General features: G+C 42.5%; 1 protein-coding gene across 5 annotated transcripts in view; it reads left to right on the top strand.

Moving 5' to 3' along the window:
- Positions 1 to 7,875, top strand: part of kif26ab (kinesin family member 26Ab) — an 83,679-nt gene extending 75,804 nt beyond the window's left edge. For all 5 annotated transcript variants that reach the window (XM_077538797.1, XM_077538798.1, XM_077538801.1 and 2 more), the window contains 5 exons: positions 276 to 3,519; positions 4,807 to 4,991; positions 5,655 to 5,678; positions 5,784 to 5,934; positions 6,028 to 7,875. In XM_077538797.1, coding sequence (XP_077394923.1) covers positions 276 to 3,519; positions 4,807 to 4,991; positions 5,655 to 5,678; positions 5,784 to 5,934; positions 6,028 to 6,209 — 3,786 coding nt within the window. In that variant the 3' untranslated portion in view covers positions 6,210 to 7,875. The remainder of the gene's footprint in view (positions 1 to 275; positions 3,520 to 4,806; positions 4,992 to 5,654; positions 5,679 to 5,783; positions 5,935 to 6,027) is intronic.
- Positions 7,876 to 12,504: the final 4,629 nt, after the last annotated feature.

Genomic DNA, 12,504 nt, shown 5'->3' with positions numbered 1-12,504 from the left:
AATCTATTTTTTAAAAAAAAAAAAAAAAAAAAAAAAAAAAAGGAAAAGAGCAATGATGACAAGACGTTGAATCGGTAAGACTACCGAATGAACAATTCTGAGCTCTTCAAAAAAAAAAAAAAAAAAAAAAAAAAAAAAAAAAAAAAAAAAAAAAAAAAAAAAAAAAAAAGTATTAAATCTAATTTCACATGGAAGTTAAAAGTCACAAAAAGTCTTGAAAGTAACCTGCCCTTAGCTTAGGAACCCTGTTTAATGTGCTTTTGTTTACTTTCCAGTATGCATCCAGTTCGTCTGGAGGGGAAAGCTCTTGTGAGGAAGGGAGGATCCGTCGACCACCTCACCTCAGGCCTTTCCATCCTCGGACTGTGGCCCTGGACCCGGATCTACCCTCTCTGCTCAGTGACCAGGACTACTCCTCCAGTAGTGAGCAGTCATGTGATACTGTCATTTACGTGGGCCCTGGAGGAGCTGCGATCTCAGACAGGGAGCTCAGTGACAATGAAGGCCCACCTGCTTTTGTTCCCATCATCCCTTCCCTGAACAAGAAGAGGACGGCAAAGGAGGGTGCGTTAGACAGAGACCAATTCTTTAAATGCAACACGTTTGCTGAGCTGCAAGAGAGGCTGGAATGTATAGACGGTAGTGAAGAACCTACAGTGTTTGTTGGTGAGGGCAAGCGAAACCAAGCGAGCCCCAAGACGGACAAATCTAAGGAGAGCGGAAGCTCTGTTTCACCAAAGACTGTTGCGAGTATGACTTGCAACCAAGATGGCACCTCACCCAAGCAATCTCCTAAATCAATTGCCGTGCAGCCATTTTGCAGTCCTGGCACTAAATCTAAAGCGGACATTTATGAAAAGCAAGGAATACCAGCAGAAAGAAAACAACCAGAATGTATTCCAAATGTATGCAGAACCAGTGCTGATGGTGAGAGAAACCTGTTTTCCGAAAACAGCGTTGATGCTGAAAAATTGCCAATTGCTACAACAGCTCATCCTGAACCAGTTGTAAGGGAGAAGATCTACTTCAACAAAAAAGCCTCTCGCAAGGAAAATTCAGAAAAGGTGGAACGATCCAACACCAGAATGCCCCCGGTAGGAATGAGCCACCAAGCCGTTAAAAGGAGGGATCCTTGCACTGCCCCATTTCTCCGAGCTCCAATGGAGGTTTGCCAAGTGAGTTCCACCTTGCAGGAAAGGTGTTTTGATCGGGACATCTTGAGAGCTACTGTCACCTTACAGCAGCCTGTGGAGCTGAATGGAGAAGACGAGCTGGTGTTCACTGTGGTAGAGGAGCTGTCTATAGGCAGTATTGTCGATAAGGGCCGGCCGTCCAGCATTATCAGCTTTAACAGTGATTGTTCTCTGCAGGCACTTGCCTCTGGCTCCAGACCCGTCAGTATAATTAGCAGTATCAATGATGAATTTGATGCCTACACATCATCTGTTGGGGGAGCCGAGTTCAACGTTGAAATGGTCACACCACTACAGGAGGGAGCAACGGAGTGTGTACATAGCAGGGGTTCATCTGTCAGCTCTTGGCTTAGCGAAGTTAGTGTCTGCACCCTTGAGAGCGAAGGGGCTCAGTCTTCTGATGTCTTCCTTCCACCAGACAAGAGCATGGGACCAGAGGCCACTTTTCATTTTGATTCCCTTGACATGTTCCATTCTGTATCATCAACTAGAGATGCCAAGAATTCCTTGAATGACAGTGGGTTTAGTTTTTCTGAACAGGACAGTGACAGTGCTGCCTCAAGCAAGCTGTCCTTGACAAAGTGCCCCCCATCTCCAGATTCAACCAAAGCATCCTTTAGATTACCTTCTAAAATAACGAAAACTCATTCACTTAGTTCCACACTTTCACAGAGCCCCTCCATGGTCCACTCGAGTCTTCCAAGGAAGGTCAAACCTACCTCATCCATCCCCAGTAGCAGCAACAGCAGCAGAGATCTACTGAGGCAAGACGCCAAGCAGGAAAATCCCTGGCAGCGCACAGACAACCTCCCACAAGCTCAACCGATTGTCTCCACTAGCAGATTTGTCAGAACGCCTCCGAGTGGCATCTCTTCAAGCAAAGTATCCAACAACTGTAACAGTACACCTCGACCATCCAAGGTACATGGGTCTACCTCATCCCAAAGGGTGGTTGATGGGTGTGAGAAGTCTGCCAGTAAGAAATCCGATCCTCCCAGCAGAATGCCTCAGCTAAGAAGAGGTGCCACCACTCTAGGAACAGTGCCCGTCATCCATTCCTCAACGGACTACAAGGGAAACCAAGATGTTGCAGCAGCAACAAGCCTTAAATTCTCCTCTCTTGGGAAAAACAACAAGGCTAACTCACAGAAATCAAGTAATCTACCCAGGCCTGGTTGCGTATCCCCTCCTCTGCCGCCAGTAAGAAAGTCCAGTCTCGACCAAAAGACCAAGATCCTTCTACCCCAAAGTGCCTTAAAGTCAGCATATGGGGAGGTGGGAAGAAACATTGGGGCAAGGGCAGTGGTTTCAGAGGATGAACTTGAGGTTCGTCACAGAGTAGACTCCATTAATTTAAAAACCTCCAGCCTCAGAGTTGACCATAGCAATGTCAAAGTTACCTCAAGTCTGAAGTCAAGAGGAACAAGAGGTGAAGCTGGGCATCACTATGGTAGTCAGATGTCATTGGAGAGGTGTGAAAGTTTTTCTCTGTCCAGCCCCCGAGCCGGCCTTAGTAGAGAAAATAGTGGAGCAAGTCTAGGGAGCAGCAGCAGCAGCACCAGCAAAGTTGGTAAATCTATTCCTCGATTTGGTATTCCTAATTCATCCAGTTCTCCTATCGCGACCTGCCCGTCATCGCCAGGTGGTGGAACTCTAAGCAAAACGGGCCAGATCAAAGCATCAGGAAACCCTCGGGCGTTAGGATCACTCAATAGCAGCAAGGCACGCTCATTATCCGCCAACAGTTCCAAAGGCCTAAGTTCCTCCACCAAATCTTTGGCCACTGCTGTGACTAGAAATACCAATGCCAACCTTCCTCCATCAGGAAGAACCTCAGCTCCTCGGACCACAGCCCCTGTCAGTAGCAAGCCTGGGAGAGGGACTATCATGGGCACAAAGCAGGCCGTACGAGCCGCCAACAGCCGTGTGAGCGAACTGGCAACAGGTGGCATATCGGGCAAGCATGTGAGAGTTTCCGGAGATTCGGACAGTGGGAACGACAGTGGCGTGAACGTGGGTGAGGACAAACCCCCGATAGCTATGCTACCCTCTCCATATAGCAAAATTACAGCACCCAGACGGCCCCAGCGTTACAGCAGTGGTCACGGCAGTGACAACAGTAGTGTGTTGAGCGGGGAGTTGCCTCCAGCAATGGGCCGCACCGCCCTCTTCTATCACAGCGGCGGCAGCAGCGGATACGAGAGTATGATCCGTGACAGTGAAGCCACGGGGAGCGCTTCCTCTGCCCATGACTCAATGAGTGAGAGTGGAATATCGTCTTCGGGCAGAGCAAAGAGCTCCAAATATCCCAAAAAGAGAGCAACTGGTGAGAAACTCATTAAAATCAGTTACACTGTTCTACTCATGATGGGGAAAGCAAACTTATACCAAGATATTACTATGGCAATGTAGCCTGACGTTCATGCTCCATTATCGGGAAAGGCTTTTTATCCTTTCCTTTCCATTATCCTTTCTTATTTGGTTGCAAATTGGTATTTCATTGTATTTTCTTCCCTCTGATTCAGCTACATGAATTATTCATGTATATATGGGAAACCGTTGATGAATGTTTCACAAAAAGACGACTCAAACTGTGTGATGATCAAGTTAGATGAATTGAACATGAGCGCGGGGGACATAGTTCCATTTTTGTTAGACCATTACATACAAACATTGGAATTCAGGGCTTCAACTAGGCTTAAACATAGCAATATTTTCCCGTTTATTAACCTGCAACATAGTAATTCATGAAAATCCTATAAATATGCAACTACCGGCTCTAGACCAGCTTTGCATCATTTGCCACTCATACATATTTACTAGTTTTGCGCATGAATGGGTGGTAATTTGGACATTCGTTAGAGTGAGCACGGAAAATTAAAAGTCGAATCATAATTTGCAGACTCGGATCAAATGGTGTGACGCGACCAGAGCCGGCGGTTTGTTTACATGGTTAAGCACGAGAGACATTTTGACAGTTACAGACTGAAACCATTTGGAAACGTCAGTTGACACATCTAAAAATAGAATGTGGGTGGAGTCCATACACATTCAAACATACCTGATGCTCCAGCACCCCCTGTGACCCTTGTGAGGAATAAGCGGTCAAGACGGATGGATGGATGAATGGACTTGTGTCAAAGCTACGTCAGATGTTTGTAACAAACCAAAAATTTACTAAAGAATTCAATGAGTTCTAATGAACTTATTGGAGCTTGCTCTATTGCTAATATCTATGGTCTCTCCGCAGCTAGCTAGCTAGTGTACCAGGTAGCATGAAGGCTAAACCATCCAGCATTCAGGATGTTTGCTGCCAAAACTATTTACGACTTTTCCATAGTTAGAACAATGTGGCAGCTAAAGTAATCAGAATATGTTTTCGGATTTTTTATTTTTTTGCGCTTTGGACACCATATGGAGTAATATAAAGCGCCATATAAGGTTTCTTTATTTTCCGAGAAATACATCATATTAAGTTACATATCCAACCGTAGTTCATTCGCTGACGTTAGCCCGATTAGCGAACTGGAATTTTAGGAGCGGAACCAGCCACTACTATTTGCCCACAGACCGCCAACGCATACTAAACATTTGTGTTTACGTGCATTTGTAGGTTTCCAGAGAAGACGGCTAATTCCAGCGCCCCTGCCAGATACTTCTTCTCTGGGGAAGAAAGTAGGCACAGCAGGCCAGTGGGTCGACCTGCCCCCAACACTCAAGGAGCCTTTTGAAATCAAGGTCTATGAGATCGACGATGTGGAACGTCTTCAGAGAGGACGTCAGGAGCAAGCCGCAGAGGTGCGCGGCGCATCGTTCCTGACATAATTTACATCGCGCTGCATCTTGCCGACCTTGTCACGGGTCACGTAGCGTCTGGCTCTCATGACACTCACTTGCTAAGCCTTAGCAGCGTTTTGCATCGGCAACAAGTTGTGGGAATGTCTTAGCACACTTCTTCCCAGTTTCTTTTTAAAGAACAAGACAGGAATAACACGTCTCAGACGTCTGACCTTCAGTCAGCTGAGTGGCAAATCCCCGAGTGGAATTGTCAGTGTAGAGATCCTACAAGCCCGGAATTTTAACTCCTCGGTAATGTCAACAGTTCTGGAGGCTATTGCTAACAGGCTTTAAACGATAAATGGACTGTTCGTGATGGCAAGAGTGAGGATAATGAAATTGTGAGGAATGGTGGAGGAATGCGCAATGAAGACGAGGCTCAATCAGCTCACCACTCACTGCTGATTGCCTTTTATAGCTCCTCTTCTGTGGCTCATTGACTGCTCCCGTAGGTTTAGAACCACCACGCAGAGATGTCCTAACTTCTTACGTTTAAATTTGCTTTTAATTAGCGGACACATTTCAGTAATAAAAAAATGATTAGAACTCTTCACCAAAACATATTATGATTAATCATGTTCAACCTTGTAACTTTTTTTTCTCTTTTTTTCTTACCGTTTTCAGCAAGCATTTCACGATGTTGACAAGGTAAGAAAACGTTTGGCTGTATATTGTTTTCGGATGTCTGTATATCAACTTCATTGAGCTTTTGCATCAATGTGGGTGTTCAAACAGTTCTCATGGTTCCCACAGGGCCTGTTATATTTTAATAATAAGTTGAAGATGTTGGAGAGAAGGCAACAGCAAGTAAGGGAATTGAAATCGAAGCATGAGGTCTTGATAGAGGAGCTGGAGGATACCAAGGCTCGGTTGATGATGGATCCCAGCAAGTGGACAGGAGAGTGTAAGTATTTATTTATTTTTTTTGCCATGCTTAGTGCTTTATTGCTATATCAACATCTGAACGACCAATATTTTATTTTTTTTTTGTGAAAAGTTGAAGTGGACCCGAGTTTGGATAAAGAGTCTCCGGAGTACTTGGACCTCCTGGAGCGGATCACAGAGGAGCTGGAGTTTTGTGTCAACTTGTGCAAGTCGCGCGTCATGATGGTGACCTGCTTCGACATCGGCACGCAGGCCGCCGCCGCTCACGAGGACCCGCGGGAAGTCGAAGTCTGAGGATGAATGGAAGTCGACGTGGTGAAACGAGGAAGTGAAAGGATGGTGAAATGTAGCAGCCGCTTCAAGGATATTATCGCAGTCTTTGCATGAAAACAGGAAGTCGTAACCACTTTGCTAGAGTGCCTCGTTGTCCAGGGACGTGTTTGAAGGCGGTGAAACGAAACGTGAGCACAAATGCATAGCAGTGGCCATCACATGCTCTTACTTAAGAGTCGGTGAACACCCGGAAGTGCCTTTATTAAAAATGGTTTCATGTCATTGTTTTTCATTTGGTATCTCGAGAAACCTAAGCAAACCCTGAACATATTGCTTTTACGAACAAATATTTTATATTTCATTGTAAAGTGTATTTATGATTATGTGGTGTGTAAAATATCTCATTGAAAGGGTAGAAATAAAGAGGAGGGGGGGAAAAAAAGAAAAAGCAATAAGCTAATGTTATTGCGATCCCAGACTTTGCCTTTTCTCTTGTTTGAAACCTCAGTCAGCATTTCCATCATTCAGCCTCTTGCGCCTTATGTTCACTTTTGTAGTTTTCTAGATATTCAAACTGGACTGTGTTTCTTCCTCATGATTAACGATGCATTTACTCTCATCCCCGTCACCTGCCAGCTTGCCTGCGAAGTACTGCAAGGTTGAGTGAATGTTTTTTTTTTTTTTTTTTTTTTTTTTTTTTTTTTTGTCCCTCCAGTTGCCTTGATCACAATGAGTCTCAGTGGTTGCACCAAGGTAGAGCAGCAGTTACGTATGATCTATGGGTGCCCAAAACGAGATGTTAAGCCAAAACATATCAATCAGAGAGCCACTGTGATGGACAGTTCGTGTTAGTTCTCTTTGGTGCCTCCACCCGTGCGCATGTTATGGTTTTTCGATGCGAGCCTACAACAACAAAAGCATGACGGATAGTTACACTGACAGCAAATGAGGATCGAACTTATACAATGTAACAAATATAAATAAAAAGAGGCACAGAGGATAAAGCACAAATGAGCCTGTTGTTTCGTTTTTGTTAATTTGTTCCAGCCGAGCCTCAGCTCTATGCATTCCACTTTTTTACTCAAACTATCAGTTTAGACTGTAAGCGCAACAGCATGGACTATTTAATTTTTGTATTTATTTAGTTGTTAAATTTAAAACTGGCATAAAACAATTCCACCATTGCTATAGTTTCCAGTGAACTTATGCAGCAAATATTCGTTAGCGATCTGTATGTCATCTAAGATGATCATTGGAAATGAGCAACTTTTTCGAGATGGGATTTTGGTGCATTTTTTTTTTTTTTTCTATAATAGTAGGAATTTGTTTACCTTCAACAAAGATGTTTTTTCTCTCTCTCTCAGGCCCTCTCTGAAGATGCTGCATGAGATTTTTTTAATCATTTCTTTTGTAATGATTTCTACTCCATTTTTACCATTCAACTTTTTTACAATAGCTTCACTTTTCACTAATGTGGGTTTAGGCTTATGAATGAAAAACCTATAGTACCAAACCAAGACCTTTTTTCCAAGAAATTATTTTATGTAAGGTCATATTTCATATCGAAACCCATATTTTCGAAAATCTTTGTTTTTGTATAGGATTTTCAAACCCTGTGTATAAATGTATGATATGGCAGCTTGTGTTTTACTTTTACAGTATCTGTGAATAAAATACTTCTTACTGATGTTCCAGACTTTTGTTGCTTTTGTTTTTGGAGCCACTGAATGTAGGGAATTGTTGGTTGAAGTGAATATTGTGTAAAAGTGGATTACTGGGGATGTTGACTACATTGGGCCATATTATTTACCCCCAAATAGTGTTATGATCCGAACAATGCTGGCAAGCATCCAATGTGCTTCTACATCTTACAAATGTCACATAAGTGAATTTGCTTCTTTTTAAAAGCCATTTTCAGCCTGTCGTGGCATAACAGACACTTGGATAAACATGTTAGCTATCACTTTATGGTGTTGCTTTTGGGAAGTTGTTGTCTGAGTGCAAAACAGTTGCAGTCGGGCTGTGTCAGACCGTCTTAAGTCTGAGGTCGAGCTAGACCGATGAATCGCAGCCCGCTTCGCCTCGGGGCTCAAATCATTTGCAGGGAGCTGGCTGTTGTTTGAGAACAGAGATGAGTTCAGGAGTTACCCCTCAATTAAAAACCCCTTTTTTTTCCCCCCTCAACCTAGCCATGACCTGTGTTGGATCTGCTCACTCTTAACTTTTTATTCTACAACAATCTTGTCCAATTCTCTGGCCATTTCACACTCCTTTTGTCATCGGTCTTCGTTTTTACTATTACCCAATTCTGCTAAACTGGGTTCATTGTAATTGTAATTGGCGGTATGCCAGATGAAATAAAATTAAAACATAAACTTAACATAAAAATTCTCCATGCTAGATCAAATCTGAAAGAATTGTTTTCCCTTATTTATTTTTTTTTAGCATGAGTCATTGTGCATAATCTGATTTTTATGAAGCAGAATGAGGTCCTCGTACATTTAAATAACATTATTGATTGTGTTTTGGGCTGGGTCATAATGGGTGTATTGTTCTTATACAGTTACGATGCCCCTTATGATAAGTTATGCCTATGCAAGTCACGAGGGTCATTGTGTTATGGATGTATATGCTTATGCAGTTACTATGTCCCTTATGATGATGTGATGTTGGTGTTCTAGCCATTATTTGCTTATACAGTTACTATGCACCTTAAGGTAAAAATGTAATAATGATGTTTTAGCCGTATTAGCCACTTAGTTTGCCAAGTTTTATGCAGTTAACTGCGTTCCTTGTGATGATAATGTGACAATGTGGTCAGCTGCGATGCAGTTGCTATGCGCCTATATCAGTCACTCTCGTAGGGCTTTATTCTGCCATATAGAATTGCGCATTGCCGGGCAGCGAGAGTTACAGAATGGCACTTTTGTTAGTACGTCGAGGTCACTTAGCCGAGGTACTCTCAGCATGTCAAGGTTTCCTATCCCGCTTCTGCTTTGTTATTTTGTGTTCTGCATCCAGCTTGCTCAAGGTTAGTTAAGATTTATCCGTCAAGTGTTTTTGTCAAGGCCTTCTGAATCCAGCTCAACTTTTTTTTATTTGGATATAAAGGCTCCTGTGTCTTATCAGCATTTCGGTCCAAATCTCAGACCGTACGTGACAATTATGGCGTCAAAATATGTGTATAAAGTGGTCATTTTAAAAGAATAGTTACAATTTTAGAAGAATCAATTGGAATTTTGCGTTAAAAACTTGCAATTTAGAGATATAAATGTAAAACATGACAAAAAAAATAAAGGCAAAATGGAACACAAAATACAGTTTTTATGACTTTGCACCATAGTTAAACTATTCTGTCAATAATATAACAAGGCAAACATTTTGGATGAGGACTTTTGATGATGTAGTCAAGAGTGACGTCAGTCAAAGTTTGACAAACAATGACAAAGTATGTCAGTAAAATGTTTTGACAGCAGTACAAACACTTTCATTGACCGCGATTGTGCTGAAATCTCAACTTTTGTTGGCGTTGTTCGGTCATCAAGGTCATTTTTTTTTTTTTTTTGAAGTAATCCTAATACTCCTTACATGTCCTCCAGTCAGCCTGCGTATTCATTGTTTTTTAGGTACATGAAAGGAAAACGACTTTATGGAAAATCTCAGCCCCGCTCCTCTGCCCCGCATCAGCCTGAGGCATTGTTAGTGATGCTGGTTGCTCAGCTTGGGATTTACGGCTTCGCGGTCCCGCAGACTGGTGCGTCTGAAGCTGGCTTGCTCTTTGAAGACGACCCATAAACCTGACCAAATGCTGCCACTTATGCTCAGTAATTAAAGCAAGCTGGCGTGGAGTTGAAGTCCCTAAATTATCACCGGCCGGTGCGAGAGACGTGAGATGTGGTCTCGCTTCAGGGAGGTCGTAACTATTGACGCCTCTAACCCCAAAACAGATTGCGTCTGAGTCGAGTCCCGCGCCCACACGGAGAACCTCGAGAACTCCTGAAGCCGCACGGTACAGTATATTGTGTATGCTCGGGCTGGGTGGCCATACGAGTCCAAACAACGTGCCGCTGGGCTTAGGTAATGCTACATGTCAGCAATCAGACCAAAGCAATCCATGAAATGAATGAAAATGGCCTTTTTAGAGGCCAGTGATCACTGAAGATTTAACTGTATGAGATCTGTAATGAACACTTCCTGATGTGTACTAGGGATGTCACAATACGTGATATCGTGATATTAAAACTGCCACAATATCGTCGTCGTCATGTTCACAATATTTAAAAGGAGCACATCTATTAAAAAAAAAAAAAAAAAAAAGCCAGGTTGATGTCCATTTGTGCACTTCTAGCACCCTCTAGTGGCTAGTTTATTAGTGCAATTTAATTTTCATTAGGGATGTTTTGGCCTTCTATGTTTAAAATCTATGTTAATTGTCAGATGAAGGGGAACCTAATTTGCTTGTGAAGCGATCAAAGTGTGCTTGCATTAGCAAGTAAGTGCCTCAATATTGTTATTAGATATTGTAGGTGGTTTATATGCATTGCTGTTACGTACGAAAGCACAATATTGTGCTTTTTTGTTTTTTTAGTATGAGCTCTTTTTTTTTTTTTTTTTTTACAATATTGTGACCTTTTTTAAATATCCCCACAATATCGTGATAATTATCGTATCGTGACCTTCATATCGTGATAATATCGCATCGTGATGTTTGGATATCGTTACATCCCTAATGTGTACCATAATAAGAGGGGTCTGATGTTGTGCCTGTTGACGTTCAATAAATGCATTTTTGTTCACATACTGTAACTTTGAGAGTGTGCAAATGAAGAACGTGGGTTGTTTATGATGGCGGTCAGTCCACCATTCACTGACCTTGTTAAAGAGTAATGAGCGTCGACCTTGCCGTTTGCGGAGGACTGACGGACATCGCTGCTGAGCCTAGAAAGGCCATTTGAAATGCTTTCGGAATAATGATGCATGTACAGAGTTATGAATATTCAATTTGTTTTCAAAGGTTCACCATAATTGAGCAAAGTCCTTGTTGTTAGGAGGGTTAGCGTACGCTACAGTCGGGTTAATGAGACTTCTCGTCTGCTCTTTTTTTAAAGATCAGCAAATTGCACTCGGGAGATGACTTTCCGTAAAAATCCATTATTGCCGTAGACGCAGCCGGATTGAAAAAAGGAAAAAAAAAATAAAAATAAAAAGAAACAAAAAGAAGGACTTGCTGAGATATAACTGTTAATTGAGTAGTGAAAGCGAACAGGGAAGCAATTCCAACAGATGGTCATGCGTCAGGGAGAAGACCTTTTTAATGAGTTTGTCTGAAGAGGTTTCTTCATCAGCCCCTGCTGAATATTTACGTTTCACTGGCCACCGGCGCAGGTTCTTTGCTGGCTCCCAGTCGCAGTGGTTACAGCCATCTGTCGGCGGTGCGGTTCTTGGAGGGGCCCCGCGTATACAAGTACATAGCTGAAGGACACCAGGAAGTTGCGGTCATGGGTAAAACTAACTGAACAGAACAAGTGGATCGGAGAAGTAACATGGCGTGTGCATTAATGACATTATGAAGCTGCTTCTACATTGTACAATTTTTGCAGCCCTATCGTAAGCGACACTGCCCAAAGTATAGATCTATAATTTATTGAATATTCCCACTGAGAGATGGGAACATATATTGAATCTTGCCAATTTTGTAGTGAATTTTATCCATCCATCCATCCATTGTCTTGGCTGCTTAGTCCTCACAAGGGTCGCTGGGGAGGCGCTGGAGCCTATCTCAGCTGGTTTTGGGCAGTAGGCGGGGTACACCCTGAACTGGTTGCCAGCCAATCACAGGGCACACAGAGACGAACAACCATGCACACTCACAAGCACACCTAACGACAATTCGGAGCGCCCAATTATCTCATTTGCTCCCAATAACGTATAAATACGTTTTTTTATGTTCTGTGTCCCAAAGACGTATTTATATGTTTTTTTTGTTGTTTTTATGCTAGAGCATACAGAAGGGTTTGATGCAGCCTCTCAACTGCAAAGAACGGTTGCAGAAATGGTAGTTATTATACAAACGGCCAGCAGGTGGCAGCAGAGCAAAGAAGATCAACCAGGGCCATCTAGAAAAAAAGCTAAATTACTTACAATTTTAAATAGATTTGTGAAAACTGATGAAACTTAGCTCTCTTCTAATGCTAATTGCTGCAAAACGGAAGGAGATAGAATACTTTTTTTTCCTGATGAAAGAAGAGACTTTAATCTTTCTTTTGATTGGTTCCCTGCTTTTATAGCAATCAAACACAATATTCTGTGGGCCTTG

Source organism: Festucalex cinctus, chromosome 12 (genome assembly GCF_051991245.1).
Source record: "Festucalex cinctus isolate MCC-2025b chromosome 12, RoL_Fcin_1.0, whole genome shotgun sequence".
Classification (NCBI taxonomy): domain Eukaryota; kingdom Metazoa; phylum Chordata; class Actinopteri; order Syngnathiformes; family Syngnathidae; genus Festucalex; species Festucalex cinctus.
This window is presented reverse-complemented; position numbering and strand designations above follow the sequence as displayed.